The sequence below is a fragment of the Natator depressus genome, chromosome 10, assembly GCF_965152275.1.
Source record: "Natator depressus isolate rNatDep1 chromosome 10, rNatDep2.hap1, whole genome shotgun sequence".
Classification (NCBI taxonomy): Eukaryota; Metazoa; Chordata; order Testudines; family Cheloniidae; genus Natator; species Natator depressus.
In genome coordinates, this window is record NC_134243.1 from 57,358,280 (window position 1) to 57,380,458 (window position 22,179).

At 40.3% G+C, this 22,179-nt stretch overlaps 1 protein-coding gene across 1 annotated transcript in view; it reads left to right on the forward strand.

The window, feature by feature from the left end:
• Positions 1-22,179, forward strand: part of ADAM10 (ADAM metallopeptidase domain 10) — a 126,031-nt gene that overhangs the window by 49,113 nt on the left and 54,739 nt on the right. The window contains exons 3-4 of the mRNA XM_074966253.1: positions 15,609-15,727; positions 18,504-18,662. Of these exons, the coding sequence (XP_074822354.1) occupies positions 15,609-15,727; positions 18,504-18,662 (278 nt within the window). The remainder of the gene's footprint in view (positions 1-15,608; positions 15,728-18,503; positions 18,663-22,179) is intronic.

Here is a 22,179-nt window from a genome sequence, read left to right on the forward strand (position 1 = left end):
CGTGTTTGCGATTCCCGTGGAGAGGGGACTTGATGTATGCCTTCCCCCCGATCCCCTTGGTGCACAAGGTCCTGCTCAAGGTGCGCAGGGACAGGGCGGCGGTGATCCTCATCGCCCCAGCTTGGGCCAGCTAGCACTGGTACACATAGCTCCTAGAGCTGTCAGTGGAGGCCCCAGTAGTCCTGCCCCTACACCAGGACCTCATTACACAGGAGAGCAGACGGCTTCTCCACCCCGACCTACAATCACTGCACCTGACGGCTTGGAGGCTCTGTGGCTAAATGCCCTGGCGAGCCAGTGCTCCCTTCCCGTGCAGCAGATTCTGCTTGGCAGCAGAAAGCCCCCTACCAGGGCTGGCCCGTCCTCACTCAGAGTGCACCTGGTGGCCATCTCGGCCTTCCATCCGGGGTTTTCGATGGGCTCGGTGTTTTCCCACCCAGTGGTGGGATGGTTCCTTAAAGGATTGGAGAGGATGTTTCCGTACTCACGCCCCCCAGTCCCTCCATGGAACCTTAACTTGGTCCTCTCTAAGCTGATGGGACCCACTTTCGAGCCCCTCACTACCTGCTCCCTCCTCCACCTTTCCTGGAAGGTGGCATTTCTGGTGGTCATTACCTCGGCCAGAAGGGTGTCTGAGCTGAGGGCTCTCACCTCCTGAGCCACCATATACAGTGTTTCACAAGGATAAGGTGCAGCTCCGACCGCACCCCAAGTTCCTCCCTAAGGTGGTCTCACAATTCCATTTGGGCCAGGACATTTGTCTGCCGGTGTTTTTTCCAAAACCCCATACAGATCTGAGTCACCGCAACCTGGGATGTCCATCAAGCGCTGGTGTTCTATTTGGAGCGCACCAAGCCCTTTCGAAAATCCGCGCAGCTGTTTGTGGGCGTAGCTGAGAGGATGAAAGGTCTCCCGGTGTCAGTGCAGCGGATCTCGTCTTGGATTACAAGCCACATCTGGGCATGCTATGAGCTCGCAGGTATTCTGCTCCCGGTGATCACTGCTCGCTCGATCAGGGCGCAAGCGACTTCCATGGCTTTCCTAGTGTAGGTCTCGATCCAGGAGATCTGCAGAGCAGCCACCTGGTTCTCGGTGCACACCTTCACGACCCACTACACAGTCAACCAGCAGGCCAGAGAGGACGTGGCAGTTGGCAGAGCAGTCCTCGGATCAGTTATTCCATGACTCCCACCCTCCTCCAGAGGTAAGCTTGTGATTCACCTAATATGGAATGGACGTGAACAAGCACTCGAAGAAAAAACGGTTACTTTCTCATAACTGTTGTTCTTCGAGATGTGTTCACGTTCATTCCACCACCCACCCTCCTACCCCTCTGTCGGAGTCGCCGGCAAGAAGGAACTGGAGGGGGTCGGGCCGGCAGGGGTATATATGCACGGCGCAGTGGCGCCACTCGGGGGGCCCCGCCAGCCCAACGGGAGCCACTAAGGGGAAAAGTTTCCGATGCTTGTGCTTGCAGCGCGCGTGCACACCTAATGTGGAATGGAGGTGAACACACATCTCGAACAACAGTTACGAGAAAGTAAGTAACCGTTTTTTCACTACTGTGTATAGTTTTTCTGACAACTTACTACTTCAGTATTTGTACTAAAACAAAATGCACAGTACACCACAACCACACAAAGCACTTAACTTGTAAATACAAATTAAAACAAGCTCTTATACGATAAGTTTACCAAATAAAGAAAACCTTTTGCAACTTCAGGAACAGATATTACAATAAGTTTTTATAATTGGATAATCACCTAAGTACCATTTGTTTGGCAGCTTTAATGCTTGAGATTTAAAATGAACACATAATAAAACACCAGCTCAGTAGGGAAATTAAGACCGTTCAGAGTAACATATGGAAACCTGTTAAATCTTTAGAATCATAAATCTTATTGTTAGATCAGTTGACATTGCTGCCTTGCAGACTGTACAAAACTTATTTTATTTTTTCAAGGTCTGAAACAGGAGAAAATGAAAAATTGCATGTGCAAGAAGTACAGGTTAGACTTAAAATTAACCTGCTTACAGTTTTTTACATGCCCAGGATTTGCAAACGCAGTTGATTCTCATTCAGGTAGGTCCCCTAATGCTCTCGGTATCCTATTGGGAGGGTAGTGAATTCAGAAATAATGAGACACTAGAGGGACTCCAATATGGTGTAACTCAGTGGTTCTCAACCAGGGGTCTGCAGGCTGGTTTCAGGTGGTCTACCAAACCTGGCTCGCATTAGACTCACTAGGGCCCAGGGCAGAAAGCCAAAGCCCCGCCGTGCAGGATTGCAGTCTGGGACCCCAAGCCCCATCACCCGGGGCTGAAGCCAAAGATTGAACAATTTTAGCTTTGCAGTGCCCCCTGTGGCGTGGGGTCCTGGACAGCTGCCCTGCTTGCTACCCCCTAATGTTGGCTCTGGCTTTTATATGCAGAAAAACAGTTGTGGCACAGGTGGGCCGTGGAGTTTTTATAGCATGTTAGTGGGGGCCTCAGAAAGAAAGAGGTTGTGAACCCGCAGTGTAACTTACACTGATTTGCTGATATGTGAGGGTAAGTATTTGTAAGGGAGTTGGATTGTAAAGGAGTTTAACTTACTCCATTATATGCCTTACCTCTTAATATGGGATATTGGTCTCCATCTCACTGGCAGTATTTTACTTTCTAACAGACTTCTTTTTGATCACAAATATTGCCTTATTGTTATGATCACTTTCCTTTAATAAACCCTGTAGCAGTAGTTTCAAACCCTTTTTTCGTAATGACAGGTTTCAGAGTAACAGCTGTGTTAGTCGGTATTCGCAAAAAGAAAAGGAGTACTAGTGGCACCTTAGAGACTAACCAATTTATTCGAGCATAAGCTTTCGTGAGCTACAGCTCACTTCATCGGATGCATTCAGTAGAAAATACAGTGGTGAGATTTATATACACACAACATGAAAAAATGGGTGTTATCATACACACTGTAAGGAGTGTGATCACTTAAGATGAGCTATTAATATTACATTTAATTTTAAGGTTGAAAGAAAAGCTAGGCTTCTACAGCAATCTTGTAAATCAGATCTATCCCTTCATCTCAAATGATCATTGTAAGGTAATTCACGATTCTCGAGTGGAAGATTGAATCTTTCATGAAGTCTGCAACTTAAACGTGGGAAGCTGTATTTTGTCATATTAACTCCTGAGGTTGCAACTTCCAAACTGGACTGCATCCAATGAAGTGCGCTGTAGCTCACGAAAGCTTATGCTCAGATAAATTTGTTAGTCTCTAAGGTGCCACAAGTACTCCTTTTCTTTTTGCCAAACTGGACTATAAATCTACTTGAGTTCTTGTGTTGGCTCAACTCCTTGCTCCTGTAGGGTCCCCAACCTTGTGTTGAAAAAGGTAGAAACTTTGATCAAAGGAATGAAACTGTCCCAAAAATTGAAGAGTAATGGTAAATTGCCCTTCAGGGAAAAAGAAAAGGACTCTTCTCAGCATAGACATTGCCAACATACCAACAGCAGAACAAAAATAATCTTAAATAGGTAACTTTGAAGTTCTATTATAGGGTGAGTTTATTGTGCTAGACATTAATTAGTAATTGATTATTTTCATTTGAGGACAGGATTTGAAAAATTTACTTCACACCTCGTAGTCCCAGAATTAAGTCTACCAATCAGGGTGAAAAATACAGGTACAACCAAGACCCATGCATGTTCAAAGGAATAATAAACTGTCTTCTGTTTAACTGTACTGTCAATTAGCTTTCTACTTAATGCATTTAAAAAAAGGTAATTTACTATCTCTTCCTTATACTTTTTTTCTAACTTGTTCCATCAGTCTGTCATCCACACCCACTAAACCCCCCCCCCCCCCCCCCGCATAGATTCTGCAAAAATTGATGACACTCCCCTGGGAAAGATTGCTACTCACCATGGGTGAGTGAACAAGTGGATTTTTCAAGTGCTTTTTGATGACAAATGACTACATCTGCATATTACTAAATCATATTACAGGCACACTCAAAACAGTTTTTCAAAGGCTCCACAATTTATCACTAATCTAAGATTTTTTCAGATTTTTATTGCAAGTCATTTCGTATAATTCCGTTTGAAGTCAAGCATCTGAATTAGCTTCTGTTGGAATGTGTAGCCTTTTAGAAAAAAGCCGTTTTTAAAACGTGATATTTGACAGTTTTTAATTTTTAACTGTGTGTAAGTCGAAAGGCCTTTCACATGGTTAGACCTGTGGATATTTTTGTGGTCTGTAAGATTAATTTGATTCAAAGATTATTTAAGACCCTATTTCAGTATTTAATATCTATTTATAAAAAGGTTTAAACTTCAGTAGCAAAATACCGTCTATACATTTGCTTCAGTCTTTGACTTACAAGTAAGGATGGCTACATCTGATAACTGTCAAAAATGCAAATTTTCGAAAACTAGAATCCTATCTTAAACCAAATGTTTTGAACAATTTTTTAATGTGCTCACCTAATTGAGTATTTCTAATGGTATTTTCATTGATCACCACTGACAACAGAGGGCACCTATGGGATGGCTTGCACAGTTGGGCCCTGAGTGACCAGTGGATGCTGTTTGCAGTGGATGCAGTGCAGTTGCTCCCCAGGAGACTGACAGGACTTGTTGGTGGCAGCAGTTCGCTGCTTTTTGTGCTCATCCTGCATGCTTCTGAATGTAGTGGCTCCGATTGGCCAGTGTAGTCAGCACTGTATGGCTGCCTTTAGCAGTGGAGTCAGAAGAGTGGGCAAGCAGAATAGGAAGGCAAAATAATCATACTAAGCCAAAAAAGTGGCAGTGTAGTTACCATACAGCCAAATCAATGCTTTTAATTGATAAATCTTAAACAAGTTTGCTAGAACAAGCTGGGTAAGAAAAACGTTCAGCAAATTATCTTGAGTTCAGACTATAGGCCTGTGGCAATGGGGATTAGCCCCTTTAATTATATACTACTGAACAGCCCAACTACATTCAGGCATGGTACCCTGGACTCCAGTTACCACTGGGTTAACATGGAACAAGATTAATTTCTGGATGCCATAACCTTACTGCCCCAAAAGTAGATGCTGTTGCAAAAGGGTGCGCATCCTGACAATACTGACAGTTTAGAGAGCCTCTTCAGTGAAGGGGAGAGGGAAAGGCTGGTCATGATGAGACAATTAGAATTAAAAATGTCCTTAATAAAACATACTGGTCTTATTCCAGTATTCACATTTTCAGTTAAAATGTTCTTAATGTGCTGGTGGTACTGCAGAGTAAGAAGTCTTCATCTCCGCTACAGGCATAACTTTGGAACATATAAATTATCTGACAATCACTTAAGCTCAGGATGGGAATGAGCCTTATTTGGCAAGTAGAATTTTGAGGGGTTTTTCCTTACCATTCAGTGGAACTCTTTAGATTCCCTTCAATTTTCACTTGAAATTAGTCCAAACCACTGGCTGTTTTGATGGATAAGTTCATTTTTATTAATGTGTTCAAGCTGATGTTACTTCAGCAATGATTGTCATGAGGTTTTTTTTGGGTAGGGAATGGGTATGTTGATTGTGCAGTCATTATGAACTGAGGGTTAGGGGCACCGTGGTCCCAGAGCAGTTTGCTAACATGTTATGCTAGTTTTTTAGTCTTTGATATAGTATAGTTCTTTTTATAGCGCCTTCCATCTTCAAAGCTGTTAAACACGTGGATATGTTAAACCAAGTAATTACTGAGTACATTTGAACAGGTCATGAAAATGAAAGGTGCTAGTTTCACGGAAATTATATTGATATATTTGTCATCTTTAAAAGTGATATATGCAAAGCATGCAGCCACAAATGAGATGGACTGAGGCAACAATATTTTACCTCAACGAACAGGGGGAGGATTTCTTCTCCACTCTGTCAAGAAGTGACTCTCCTCTGGGAGTTGTGTATTGCCAGCTCAGTAGATATAGAAGCGTCATATCTGCCGGGAATATAGAATGACCTAGCAGACCAGCTGAGCAGATCATTTACGAGTCACCATAAGTGGTCTCTTCGCCCCGATCTGGCCAAATACATCTTTCAGCAGACAGATTCCCAAAGTGGACCTATTCGTGACAGTCCAACAGAAAGCATTAGCAGTTCTGTTCCATATGATGTCACAGCCCAAGTTCCATAAAACAACTTTTCACTGATATGGTCAGGCAAGACTCCTCTGTGCTTTTCCACCAATCCCATTCATTTGCAGGATGTTGTTAAAGATAAAACTGGACTAGGTTAGTGTCACACTTATAACCCCAGCATGGGCCATCAGCACTGTTCTCCACTTTCCTGGCACTGTCTGTGAAACCTGCAATTTCACTTCCAATAGACTCAGACCTAATCTCCCAGGGTCACTGTTGCCTACTCCACCTGAGCCTACGGTCCCTTCACTTAACTGCATGGATGCTCCATGGATAGATGCAAAAGATCAGGCTTGCTTGGAAGATGTTCAAGAAGTAAAGCCTTCTGTGGGAGCTACTTGCTAAATGGAAATGTTTCTCCATCTGGTCTTGCCAATATGGGGTATCACTGACCGGTTCATTAGTTCAACAAATTCTGGACTACATATACCTGAAACACCAAGATTTGGCAGTTATAACATCGAAGTACATCTGGCTGCTATTTCAGTGTTCCATCCTAAAGTGGACAATTGTTCTGTTTTCTCCAATGACATGGCCATAAGGTTTTTAAAGAGCTTAGTCAAATTATATCCTCAATTGCAAGAGCCCATTTCCACAGGGGATCTAAACTTAGTATTGTCAAGACTTATTGGTTCTCCGTTTGAACTGCTGGCTACCTGCTCGTTGCTGCATCTGTCAATGAATGTAGCATTTTTTGGTGGCCATTACCTCGGCCAGAAGAATAGAGAGCTGCAGGCATTGATGTCAGGACATCCTATATGATCTATTTTAAGGACAAAGCGTACCTGCGTCCTCATCCAAAGATCGTCCCAAAGGTGGTTTCCTCCTCTTCCATAATCCAATCAGTTTATTTGCTTGTATTCTACCCAAAGCCACCTACAACCAGAGTGGAAGAGTGTTTGGATACCTTGGACGTCAGAGCCTTCGCTCAAAGCTCCAGTGACAATGCTGGAGTGAGACAAGTTATTCTCTAATCTTTATTGAAATAGATTCTGATTCCACCTCCTGTCTTACAGTTTGAAAGTTGCCGAGAGTGGAATGCATGTGTGCAATTATGGAAAAAATAAAATACAGTTACTAACCTGTTCCATAAGTTATTCTTTGACATGTTTTGCACATGCCCATTCCAGAACCCTCCCTCCTACCCGTCTCATCAGAGGTAGAGCAGAAAAGAGTAGGGGAGGAGGGGCAGGGATGGCTTTGCCCTTTAAACCTGCATGCAGTGGCAAATGGCAGTAGGGGAAGCCTGAGCTGCCCAACAGGTTCTGCTGAAGGAAGAAATTTCCAATGGCTGGGTGCTTGGTGCACCGACATTGCAAGGAATGGACGTGCCGTATATCTCAAACAACAGTTATAGAACAGATTAGTAACAGGGTTTTTTCAGCTTTTAGAAGATACTCAAAACACACACTCTGAAAAGAATCTATTGGTTTATAGGGTAAGCCTTTCCATTGCATGCTTAGCTCATTTTTTCCTATAGAAATTTTATTAGTGAACTGAAACATATATATGAAAGAGCTCTCTGTTATAAAAATGCCTGCAGTTTGGACTGATCACTTTAAACTCAAGTTTGGATCCAGATGCGGACTTTTTCAGGGCTTCAAAGGTGTTAGGATCCCTGTTTTTTATTCCTGTTCATCTGGTCTGTAAAATAATGCTTTTGACTCAGTATAAATAAAAGTAGTAAGGTTCTTTGTGTAAGAAGTAAACTGGGAATGGAAAAGTGGAAACTATTCAACGATGGGGAGAGAGAAAGTAATTAGAAGCTTGCTTTAAGTTGGAAAGAGTAACTAACAAATTGTGCGAAATTGGAAGGAGGAGATTAGGGACTCTAAGGCTGCATTTACATGCCTGTTAGTCTTTACTTTGGTTAGAGCTGCATTTCCTAGTTTACAGGAACTTCTCTTGGTGAGATTTCCCAAGTTGTCTTGTGCAAAAGGATAACAGTTGTCTCCTATTTTTGGAACCTGATACAGAATTAAATGCTAAATGTTTTGCATACCTTAACTGTTATCATATTCAGTCAAAATAAGCATGTCAGAAGTTTTCAACTGTTCGCTTTTATGCAGTAATACTGTGCGTACCTTTTTTGGCTAAAATAAAATGTGTGATAGATATAATTAAAGCTTATGAGAAACTACCAAGGTTTTGTCTGAGCATAGGTAGCAACTGCTGTTTCACCTACAAATCTTTATGACAAAGGGACAGTCTGACCTCACAGTTGTAAATTTTTTTAGTAAAATTGTTGAAACTGCTTTAAAATAGTCAGGTAAACTATGCAATAACTTAAACATGGCTCATTACTGTATCTCCATGGTTGTATATAATCAGTTAATCTATCATAGATTATTATTGCTGTTGTTTTAATTATTTAGTGAAAAAAACAAAACCTAAAAATCAGCAGTAGTAAGCATGATTAACACCATAGTTCTTGAACATTTTAGTTCAACTCTATAGGTAACATCACTGTATGAAATGTACTTTTATGCTAATGTGGCAAACATGAAATATGAGAGAATTTGTACACTAGCTGTTTTTTGGCAATGAGTGAAAAAGATTATTTAACCAGTGTTCAAGCAACATATCTTAGCCTATGCTGGCTATTGGTATTGCCTGTGTGGTGCTCTCAGTTTTTTTCAGCAATATGTGGCTGTAAGCAAGAAGGTCAAAGCCATATTTCAAATGTATCACAATTCAGTTTATACATTTTAAGAAGTTCTGCTATGTCCGTTTACATAATTGTACTGAGCAAAATGGTTCATTTGCTTTCATTGCTAACGATAGGTGACACATTAATAAAATGAGACTACAATGCAAATCCCCAAGAACAGAAATTCAAAGGTAGGAGCCCTGTTGTCGAGGTACTACTTTGATCCCAAACTGTAAATTGACGTTGTTGTGTGGGTTTAAACCAATATCTACCTTTTAAAATATGTAGTACAGAATTTCATCATTACCACTGCCTATCTAAAGTTTGAGGCTTAATTTAATTTAAATTGTACTTCATCCTTGAAATAACTTTCATCCCCCTCCCATTTTTTTCCCCTTGGAATTAAAGTCGAAAATTCCCGCAACTCATTAGAAAAAATTAGTGCTAGTGACTCGCCAAACTTGCTGAGTTATGACTGATTATTCTTTTGCTACCCTGGAGTATGTGCAAATGACCGAGAAGGCCTGTTAGATAATCTGATTAAAAACAGTTTTGGAACAAACAGATTTCTTAATTTAGGTAAATTAACTGAGGTGAGTAGGAAGTGATGAGGAAAGAGTGAAGTAAGTCTGTAAAAACATAAAGGGGTGTATTTTTATTTAAAACGCTAGTCTGTTTTTACTTGTGACTGGCTGATCGTTCAAACTGCTCTGTTCATAATAAAAAGTTCAGTCACACTACTTTAATTAGCATTTGTGTGTAATCTGTAGTTTTACTAGATTACTAGTTTATCCTAGAACATAGTGGTGCCTTTAGAAATCAGGAATGCTAATTCCAGTGGATACTGGAAGTTTACCTTTATAGGCCAGTTTGTGTACATCCTGGGAATCCATACTTACCATTCTGAGCTATCAACAGAAAAAGCTTTATCATAAGGTACAGGCCATCTAAGCAAACCTACCTCAACAATTGCCATTGTGGAGTAGAAAGTGCAAGATTGAAGAGTGATGTGTAAATACCTCAGAAGAGTATTTTAGTGTCAGTTGAGACAGGGAGCCTGCTTATCCTACTCTGTGTAATTTTAGGTTGAATCCAATATATTCTGACTTTGTATATAATTTCCTTTTGTAATAAGGCCAGCTACATTCTCAATTCTCAATTCCACTTACTTTAGTTGAGCAAGTGTGTCCGAGAGGAGAATTTGGCCCTGATTATATAGTATTCCTACACCTGTTTTTCATTCCTCTCTTGAGTAGTTATGAAGTTTTCAATGTTTAGATATAATAATAATAATAATAATAATAATTAATAAGCTTGTCCTTTATTTTCCAATAGCTCATGATTGACTTCAGTTTATATGAATTAAAACTGGAAAAGTTTAGTCTTACAGTACTTTATTTTCAATAATATGCTACTGTATCACATGTAATACAGAGATCAAGGATCATTCTTTGCTCTGAGCATATAGACTAAGTTAAGGTTCTGCAGGCAGAATAAAAATATTTGAATTTCCTTTTAGAAAGAATACCATCCACTTGAGTCAGCTGTGACAGAGGTCTTGCTAGGATTTCTAGCAAACACCAATGAAATCAGGGAGACTAGGTCATTCTTTCACACTTAGGCCTCCCCAGGAGGAAGATAGCAGTCCATCAGATGTGAGGGTGGAGATCTAGTCAAAGGCTTGTCTACACACACCAGTTTGACTTAAATCCGTTTAAAAATGTATTTAAATTGGTATAACCTTGTTAACCTTGTGTATGGACACCTATATCTGTTTAAACCTGCCTTATTAGTTTATCTTGATTTACAGGCATAATCTGATAAGAATCTCCACAGTCTGTTTAAAACAACACCTTTAAACCAGTGTGTAGACCAGGCCTAAGCAAGAGCATATTGTGAACTTCATTATATTGCAAATCATCAGCTGGATTAACTTCATTGTTTAAAATGGATGAAGTTGGTGACCAGGGCAGTTGTGTAACTTGTCAATGTAATATCAAAACAAAGTAATAGCTAATATTTTAGTTTTATTCTGTGACCATGAATTCTTCCATTTTCCATCTGTTTGTCATTCGGCCTCTAAATATTTATGGTTTACCAGTACATATAGTATATATATATCTAGAAATGTACTGTTTACATAAGGACAGGTTTCAGAGTAGCAGCCATGTTAGTCTGTATTCGCAAAAAGAAAAGGAGTACTTGTGGCATCTTAGAGACTAACCAGTTTATTTGAGCATAAGCTTTCGTGAGCTACAGCTCACTTCATCGGATGCATAAGGACATCCTGTAGACACAAACTTTCAGTGAGACATTAGTTTTCTTCTTACTACCAAATATAAAGTTCATCTACCTAATCTTATAGGCTGTGTAACAGTGTGCATTTCTCATCCTGTCATAAATTACTAATTTACTTAAAGCTAATCTACCAGATGTTAATTTTGAGGGTTGAGATTACTTTCTCAAAAGATTAGTACATAAAATAGCATGCTGTTTGTTGCTGGAGTGGTGTGCACTATTTAATGGAGTAGGTTAGAGAACAGGAAACTTAGTGCCTTGTTTCTTATTACTGAAGAAGTAATATGGCTATAGAAATATAAGGATAGTTGTATTTGGAGGCTTGCTTATTGCATTTCGTATTGGTGTTTGTATTGAAAAAATCAAAGAAAAAACTTGTCTGGATATAGACTTCACTATCCATTTTTCTGAATTTAGGTGAAATTGAGTCTTAATATCAAGAAAATGTTGAAGATATTTTTAAGAAACTTTAAAACTGAAGATATTTATTATATAGTTGAGGTGTATATGGAACAAAATTGGATTGAAAGTGACTGACAATGTGACTGACTTCAGACATTAACCCCCATTATTTTTTTATACTGTGAGCACAAATGGACAGTAGGTTTCACTGTATAAACTATGAATCAGAATGTGTTTGTATTGTGTACATCTGAATGTATGGGGGAGAAATTGGTTTTTTTTCTTGTATGTTTAAACAATGGATGTAAGATGTCTATATTGATCTGATAACTGTTTCCATGCCCGCAGATTAAGGGGAAAGTAAAGATGGAAAGAGTCAACAGTATTTATTATAATCACTACAGAAATGAAAATGACAAGCCAAGTAAAACCCTTTTTATATGTGCTTATTTCAGGTTTGTCTCTCTAATTTCATTAGTTATTCTTCAAATACAAAAGAATTCTCTTAGCAGTTCTGTGTAATGAAATTTTCCAGTTTGGCATGTACCTGTAACAGTTATTGTAATTATTTTGATATATAAATTACTTGTGTTCAGTTATGGCTGTGGCTTATTTAAAAAGCCAATTACTATATCCACGTATGGAAAACCATTTAAAATAAAAATGCAAATCTGGAATTTAAAAAGCAAATTTCTTTCCAGTAGAGATGTAAAATGTTAACTGGTTAACTAGTGAGCATTAGTCTGAGGCAGGATGTATGCAGAGTTGTAGCCATGTCGGTCCCAGAATATTAGAGTGGATCATGGTATGCATCTATGTCACAAAACAAATTAGGAAGGATGATTTAGTGGTTAAGGCATTGGACTGGGGCTAGGGAGATTGGAGGTAATACCCTGCCACCGGCTTCCTGTGTGAATCTTGGGCAGTCTCTTAATCTCTGTTCCTCAGCTTCCTATTTACAAAATGGAGGTAATGCTATGTTGTCTTGCATATTTAGGTTGTAAGCTCTTGAGAGCAGGGCCATCTCTTGCTATGCTTATATAGTAACTAGAACACTGAGTCCCTGATTTCAGTAAGAGTCTCTACAAGAGGAGAGGAGGATAATATTCTGTAACACAATCTCCATTCAAGATTTCAGTAAGGATAATTCTCTCTGTAGCCTGAGAAGGATGAATGTCCGTCTGTGTTGCACACGTGAATTCACGTTATGTCAAGTCTGCCTGCCAGTGAAGCTCTGATTGGAACCTTTGTGTTATGAGGCAGATACGTTGTGAGGGAAATGTGTTCTTTGACAGCATCTCCAACTTCTGCCACTATTCCCTTCCTATGTGATTCTAGAGCTGGGTAGGTTCTGCTGCTGATAGGGGAGCATTTGGTTCCTTGCTAGGAGAAAAGGGGAGGGTAGTATTTTAAAAGATGCATTTTAGAGAACAAAGGGGACACACTTTCTCCATGAAACAGGCAATTCATAGTGCAGAGCACATGTTCTTTCTGTACAAGGTCGCATTTTGCCTCTTATACTGAAGTGCCTGCCGCTTTGGTGTGAGTAAGCCGTCACACGCAGCCGGGCAACAGAATTCAGCTTGCAGGCAGCCATGGTAAGCCCTAGGGGCATGTGGGGTTCTGCTTCTTTCGCATTCATTTCAATGCTTTCAAACTGCCAGGCCCCCTTTGCCATAGCAAGCAATGCCTGGTGGGTTTGCCATATAAAAGGAGGGCCTACAGGCTCTCTGGGATCTCTTCACACAACACCCCACACCCACCCCCCGCACCCACCACGTGGCTCCGATGAGGCTCTGAACAGCTCAGCGCGGCTGGGTTTTCCCCCTACCGCGTGGCTCCGATAAGGTTCTCACTCACCAGAAGTGCCTTCTCCAGGGTCACGGTCCGGGAGGCCGCCTTGGGAGTGGGGGGAGGCTGTTGGCTCCAGCGTTAAGCATAGTTCCTGACTAGGAGGGGAGAACTGATTCCCCACTTGCCGCCTGTGCACTGTCGTCCTCCTCCAAAAACTCATCCTCCCCTCTCCGTGCAACTCCCCCCTTGCAGGTGTCCACGGACAGTGGTGGGGTAGTGGTGGCGTCACACCCCCCCATAATTGCATGCAGCTCATGGTAGAAGCGGCATGTATGGGGCTGTGACCCAGAGTGTCCATTCGCCTCCCTGGCTTTTTGGTACGCTTGCCTGAGCTCTTTGATTTTTGTATGACACTGCTCTGTGTAGCCTTTTTCCGTCATGGCCCTGGAGACTTTTTAGCATATGTATTTGTGTTTTCTTTTTTTGGAATGTAGTTCTGCCATAACAGATTCATCTCCCCAACATGTGATGAGATCCAGTACCTCCTGTTCAGACCGTGCTGGAGCTCATCTGCAAATCCGGGACTGCATGGTCTCTTGTGATGGCATGGTCGCCTGTGCTGATGGTGACCAAACAGAAAATGAAATTCAAAAGTTCCCGGGGCTTTTACTGCCTACCTGGCTCGTGCATCAGAGTTGAGAGTGTTGTCCAGAGCGGTCACAAGGGAGCATTCTGGGATAGCTCCCAGAGGCCAATAACGTTGAATTGCGTCCGCAGTACCTGAAACCCGGAACTGCAATCTGGATTTTAATGCTACTCCACTTGCCAAGGTGGAGTACAGAAATCTGATTAAAAAGCCCTTTAAATCGAAAAAACCGGTGTTTGGTCATGCGGACAGAATCAGTTTTATTTCAAATTAACTCTGCTAATTCCGAAATAACCGCGTACTGTAGACCCGGCCTTAGATGGCTGGCTTCATGTGCATCCACTCCTTTGGTGTTTAGCAGTGGCAGCAGCACCTGTGTCCATCTCATTGTTTGAATGTACAGTAAGGCACTCCTGTAATGAGGAAGAGTCATACAATAGAAATAAGACCTAAATGAAACTGATATTGCAAACTTCATTAAAAACAAAACCCAGGTTGATTTTATTTTATTTTATTTTTACTTTAAGAGCTTTCTAGTATTGGGAGGGTGATTCTACAGGCAAAACATAATGTTTAAATGTTGCAGTCCTGATTAATTTAGATGACTAAAATAAGTTTCCAGGTAAAGGGAATTATTATTTTTTGTTCAATTGGACTATGCAGTTGTTGATTTTAAAAAATTCTTCAGTAATGTGGCACTTGTCATACTGTAATACAAATAATAGCATTGGAGTAAAAATGAATTTTGGGCTTAATAGTTGTGGATCACTAGTGGTATATTAGTTATTGCAGCAATTACGATATTTCAGTTCTTGCATTTTTCAGACAATAACCTTATCTTGGCTTAGTGAAAGGATGGTTTTTATTCATTAATTACAAAATTAGTTTGTAAAAATTGTCATGTTTATTTTAAAAAAAATTAAAAAATCAACCAAGTTGACATGTTTTATGTCTTGATAACTTTTCCACTTGAATTAGAGGTTGAATCATAAACTTGTGCTCCTGATTTCCAGAGAGAGATCATTTATATTTCTAGTGGGATTAAATGTAGTCGGAGTGTTAAATATAAGTAAATCTGTTCAATTTAGATAGAATTGAACTGCTATAGTTACATGTAGTAATCCCTACACATTTTTGTGGACTTTTTATTACAAGTGTTGGTGTCCATCTTACTTTTTGAATTTCATATCCAATTAAGCCAACAGTATACCTAGACTTTAAGTCTCTATGCTGGAAATTGCAAGCAAAATAAACTGAAAATGAAGATATTACTAACTTGAATAGTTTTATAATACTTTATCAAAGAAAAGATGGCTCTTCCTTCAGTTACTCCCGCGTTTTATGGAGGAGTGAGAACAAAATCCATAGTTAAGGCTGAGCAGGTAAGATTAGGTTTGTGAACTTTAAGACTGGCCATGATTTTTCTCACGTTATTTTGTTAGTACAGTTACATCAGAAACATCTGAATGCCATTATGTACTGAACTGAAATCATTCTTGTAATACGTTTGCCTGTCTCATGCTCTGTGTAAGGAATATTGTTTCCATATTGGTAATATTTTTAAAGGATTTGCAGGGTGTATTTACAACCTACATTTTAACACAGTCTGTATTCAGCAGTGCTTGTGTAATTGAAATTATATTTCAGTTTACTATCTTTTGTTTACTTCATAGACACTTCAACCTTCGAATGAAGAGAGATACATCCCTCTTTAGTAATGACTTCAAAGTAGAAATATCAAATAAAGTAGTTGATTATGATACCTCCCATATTTACACTGGACACATATATGGTAAGTACAACAATTTCACATTGATTAAAAAGTCCAATGATTTTAAGCAAATGCTATTTTATTTTAATGTTGCTTTGACTTATGAAGTGGAAAATACTTGATCAAATTGTTCAAAAATATTAATTTAAAATTTCCTTAATAGAAAAAATACTAAAATGTGATGCATGGACAGTTGATTAATCTTTTCCTAACTTAGTTTTGGTGGACTTACTGCAAAATATTTTCTTAACTTTTTTTTGGAGCCATTCAGAGTCTGAATGGCCTTCATTTTAAGTACCTTTTCAAGAATGTGGGTACTGCACTTCCGAATATAGTCTTTCCTTCCTTCCTTCCCTCCTTCCCGTCAAACAGATGGTGACTTCAGTCTGTGTATTTTCACTTAAAGATGAACTAAACCAGATGGCTGAACACTTGATTTGACCATCCCCTATTCAGTTATACTACTAAGTGGCCCAACTACACTATCAGGCAACATGGTACCTGAGGGATTTTGACAAGCAATGTGGTGAAATTAGACACCCATATACCAAAAGGAGGCCCCTGTAAAAATTGTGTGTAATCTGGTGCTTAGCCCTTGGAACAAGCTGAACGTGGAAGTTAGTCCTGACCTTCCCCATAATGCTTTCTGGAAAAACTTGAAATTTTCTGCTAAGTTTCTACAAGGATTATGAAATGGCTACAGGTGATAGAGTATGAAAAATTGAATTTGATGCCCATTCAAATTTACTTCCATTTAAGAGTTCACATACCTTGAACTATATAACTTTATGCTCACATTGAATAAATGGTGAAGGGAATCCAGAGAGTCTTCACCAGCATAGAATCAATAACTCAGTCATTAACTATAAATGCCTGCATTCCAGAATATATATAACTGGAGATGTAAACTCTGGGGGAGAAGAGTGGTCTCCTCTACTGGTGGTTCATACATTGTTAATGGGAACCAAAATCTTTTGTGTATCTCTATAAGAGAGCACCATCTACTAAGTGATGTACTTACGGTATCTTCCCCATCTTGCACCCCTCCTTGCACCCCATCCCCCCCAAAGTTGGAAGACATGCAGGGATACATAGTTGGTTTCCTTAAGTGTGTTCTGGGCTCAAATTTTGGGTGTGTGTGTGTGTGTAAATTTGCAGTCTTTTTTTTTCATGATTGTCTTGGGATACAGCCCCTACAAAATGTTGTGCTTTTACATTTCAAAGTGCTTGAATGCTTGTGTATAGCCAGACTGTCTTCAAGACGGCTATGTCCTGTCAGAGTCTGAGGTAAGCTATGTAGTGGAAATCTGGGGTTATTTGGTTAAAGGGTTTGTGAGAGAGCCCCTCCCACAAATGACCAGCTTTTAATTTGCTAAGTGCTCTAAAATCAGGTACACAGTGAAGCTAGGGTAGGGAGCTGAGAATAAGCAGGCAAAGCTTATACCATGGACTGGTACGTAGTTCTCAGAGTTTACACGGGTGGGATGTAAGGTCAGGGAAATTGTAAGAGGCTCATCTTAAGACTAAAGATCAGTTTGAGCTCTTCAAGGAAATGCTTAGTGAATGAGAGGCCCTGGCAATTGATCTACTCACCTCAACTCAGCTGGTTGCTTGAGGAGGCTGGTGCCCATCTGCAGTCCCAGTGACCATGAGTTCAGATCCTCTCCTCCATCTGACTCTTGTGATTGAGTTTTAAGCATGTGGAGACTATATACAGATTCATCTGGGTTCATCTTTCTCTGGAATCAGAGCCATTCTCAAATGCAAATGATCTGCTGGGTCCTAAAGGGGTATCCAGGCTGAAACTCTACTCACCAGTCCTGCTGGTCTTTCCAGCTGCTAACTGTAGATATGTGAGAAGTGCTAGCAAAGCCTCTCTATAGCACCCCTTTGGTCCTATAATTGCCCCTTAATCATGCCCTATATAATTTTTTGAAAACTGGAAATTCACATGGAAAAATATATTTGTAGGATATACATGCTCCGCCATTGCCTTGTGCCTCATTCTATTTCAGAACATAAGATTAACTTCCCCAATTTAAACACTGGCAAATAAGCAAATGAAAAGTTGAAATGACTTTCCCATATGAGCTTAATTCTTTTTTAATCCTTGATGTCTGAACAGAGGAGTCTTCATCATCCCTTAGCCTCTTCCAACCAGTAGCAAGTATTCAGATCACTGATGCTTTACAGAATACAGTGAGGGTCCATTTAATAGCCTGAATAGGAGTGCTGATTTGGAGCTGTACAGGGCTTGGTTAGGGAAAGGGCGTTATGATGCTGTGGTAATCCCAGTTCCTGTAGCAATCCCTGTGGGGGGAAACACTTGGTTTCGTGGGAAAGTATTGCTTTAACACTTTTCAATGTTTTGCTTTTTAACACTTATTTTGTTCTTGTAACACTAACCTTTTAAGATACATGTAAGAGGACCCTAATTCTGCTTTCCTTGGTTTGCCAATGTTGGAATTTTAGGAATTAGGCTCATATTCTGGACGATCATGAGTACAGGGCTTTGCTGAGTACCTATTACTTTCTGTATGTTAACTGTTGTGCATGTGAATAAAAATATATCTGAGGTGGTCATGGGAATTTTAGTTTTACAGCTTTGTTCTTCAGACTTTCCTTTTTGAATTCATATTTCAGGTGTACTCTCGTAAGTAAGGTTAATTCACACTCTGTTTTCCTGTATTGATTTCAGAGTGTATTCTTTGGAATCGTTTTTGTATATAAACTGTAAGAATGTTTTGAGATGGGTGTAAATGTTTTTTCAAAACACATTTGCTGCTTTCTTTAATAGGTGAGCAGGGAAGCTTTAGCCATGGATCTGTTATTGATGGAAGATTTGAAGGATTCATCCAGACTCACAGTGGCACCTTTTACGTTGAGCCAGCAGAGAGATATATTAAGGACAGAACCCTACCATTTCACTCTGTCATTTATCATGAAGACGATATTAGTAAGTACTCCCACTTTGTGCTGTAGACAAAGAGAAAACGTTTTCATTAAATGTCAAACTGCCTAAGCCGTTGGTAAGTTTCAAACTCAGGGGTTTATGGAGACAAATATTCCAAGATGCTCATTATCATACAACAGTATGAGTCATGACGTCCTGAAGTGATCCATGTGCACTTATGGTCTGAAAGGAGTCTAGAGCAGGCACAAACCTTACCCCACTTCGAACTTTTGTTTGTTTTTTTATTCGCTACTTGGGCTAGTCCTCTAGCTGCGAGACTGGTGTACTAGTGGAGATCTTTCCTGCAAAGTAAACACGAAGCCTTCCCTTGAGCTTGTTAAAATGTCACATACTGACCATGGTGCTTTCTTGTGAAGTTCTGTGGTATCTAAAAGGAGGGATGAGTAATCTAAATTCACATTAAAGTGCTCCTAGATTAATATAATTAGGTAAGAAAAATACCCAATTTAGCAGTGTAGAAAGCAACAGCTTTCCCTGCACACATGGGTCCCAGACTCCTTCAGACTGGTACTTAAAAGGTGCAGTAACAGCCAGCAGCTCGCATTCTGGAACACTGTTCTGATGGGAAAGTGCAGAAAATGCTAGCTACTAAGGTTGTAGATTGTAAGGCTAGAAGGGACCATTGTAATTATCTTGTCAGACTTCCTGTATAATACAGGCCATAAGACTTCTGTACATTCTGAATTATTTCCTGTTCAAATTAGAGCATATCTTATAGAAAACAATCCAATTTTGATTTAAAAATGGCCAAAGATGGAGAATCCACCTCCACCCTTGGTAAGTTTTCCCAGTGGTTAATTACCCTGTTAGAAATTTACATCTTATTTCCAGTCTGAATTTGTCCAGCTTCAACTTCCAGCCATTGTATCATGCTGTACTCTTGTCTGCTACATTAAAGAGCCCATTATCAAAGTTTCATTTCCCACGTAGGTACTTAGAGACTGCTCAAGTCCCCCCTTATCCTTCTCTTGTTTAACTAAATAGATTGAGCTCCTTGAGTCTATTGCTGTAAGGTAAGGCATTATTTTTTAATATTTTAATCATTCTCATGGCTCTTTTCTGAACCCTCTTCAATTTATCAACATCCTTCTTGAATTGTGGACCCCAGAACTGGACAGAGCATTCCAAGAGTGGTTACACCAACGCAGTAGAGGTAATAAAAGCTCCCCACTCCTACTTGAGATTCCCTGGTTCATATATCCAAGATCACGTTAGCGGCAGCCTTTTTGGACACAATACTACACTGGGAGCTGGTGTTCAGCTGATTATCTGCTGCAGAGCACATACCTTTTCTGAGTCGCTGCTTTCCAGGATAGTGTCCCCTACTCTGCAAGTAGACTCTATTCTTTGATCTAAATGTATAACTTTACATTTGGTCATATAAAATATGTTCAGCCTTATCAAGTGATCCATATTGCTTTGTACCAGTGACCTGTCTTCCTTACCACTCCCTGAGCCTTTGCATCTGCTTGTGCACGTTGATAATAATGTTAAGTAGTTATAGGGCCAGGAATTGATCACTGAGACCCAACTAGAAACATCCCCACTTGATGACTGTACCCTATTCACGATTCAATTTTGGGTCTGTCTATACTGCAGCTGGAGCTCAAGCTAGCGCATTTTAAAAAAACAACTTGGGCTCTCAAGCTTAGGGAGTCAATACATGACATCAAAACTATTTGCTTTATTTACCAGATTTATAATCTTGTCAAAAATATATAAAGTTTTAAAAGATCTATTTTCCATAATCCTGTGTCACTTGCTTCCTTATTTTGGCAAGGAGCCATGTGCCCCCTGCTCACCCCACTGCAGGGGCAAGCTGGCCCCTTCCGGGAGCAGTGTGGGGCTGGGATAGGCAGGGAGTCTGCCTTAGCCTCGCTGTGCCCGCTGCCCAGTGGGAGGCCGCACCCCTTCCCAGAGCCAGCACCCCAAGCCCCAGCCCTGAGCCCCCTTCTGGAGCCAGCACCCCATACCCCCTTCTGCACCCTGAAACCCCTCCTACACCCCAAGCCCCAGCCCTGACCCCCTCCCAGAGCCAGCACCCCATATTCCGTCCTGTATCCAAACTCCCTCCCAGAGCCTGCACCCCTCACACCCTCCTGCACCCCAACCCCCTTCCCCAGGCTTAGCCAAGAGGCCTCTCTCACGCTGTGAACCCCAGTCCAGAGCCCGCACCCCCTCCCGAACCCCAACCCCCTGCCCCAGCCCAGTGAAAGTGAGCAATGGGGGGGGTGGAGTGGGCTTTGGGGCGGGGCTTTGGGGAAGGGGCAGGGCCTTGAGGAAGGGGCAGGGTAGATTCTGGGTTGCCCTTAGATTCAAAAAACTGATCTTGGGCATAAAAAAGTTGGAGACCACTGCTTTAGAGGCTGCTGTTTTAACGTCCTCCTGAGTTTCTGTTAGAATGGGAAGAGTTTCTTCATCATCATCTCTTTAATTTTGCTTTGATTTTTCATTGATAGCTTAGGATAACTTCAGGGCTTCCGTACATTGAAATATTTTAAAAATTAATTATAATGTTTACTAAGACACCTCAAAACGATTCAGTGGGACCCTATACTTTCTTTGCCTTTCAAAGCATACTGTCTTAGATATGTAATCTTGTTTGTAATTGTAGTTTAATGAAACAGGCTCTGTAGAACTTTTTAAAATGAAAACGAGCACACAAATCTTAGTTCCTCTTGCTGTATAATCTATAACTACTTCTAACTCTCTCATGAAATAGATGCAGATTGACATAGATAGCAGCTTGCACTGGAGGGGCAACAAAAAAAAACCAACCACTTCTCATTGCTAATTCAGCAGGTTGTGGGGGAGGAGAAGGAATCTTTTTGCTTTAAGATGGAATATTTTTGGTCAGCCGTGTTTGAGCCTTTTGAAACAATATACTTTTTGAGCCTTTTCAGGAACCATAATGCAACATATGATTAGCATCTCAATGAAATCTTATTCAATAGACAAACAAAAGGGTTTTTTGTAAATGGGGATTATATTGTCATCTTTATAAGAAGGCTTTTGTCTGTTACAGTGGATGTGGTGACCAGTGGAAGGCAGCCTTCTATTCATGACTTTGAACACAAAATGAATGATTTCAGATTCCTGAGCCACTCCCAGTCAAACTGTTTTATAACTCAGTGGCAATATGATGCAAATTAGTTACATTCATTGATGGATTAGTTTTGGAAACCAGTTTCTTCCACACACTAAGGCTTTCAAAGGAATTCTTTATTTAAATATGTGAACTATATAATATGTTCTTGAGTCACATTATTAAATACAAAATAACTTGCATGTTTACTCAGGTTAGTTGTGGAAGGGAAATCCTGCTCACAAATTGTTTACAGTAAGTCATAAAGGAAGTGGAAATTTTGGTGACCTCTTCAGGGCCTTGGAGAAGTTGTGTATTAACTTTTAATTGTTTAAAAAAAAAATCCTGTACCTGTTTTGATGAGTCCTTATTTTGGTAACATAGCATTATTCATCAATTACAAATTGTGTTTTT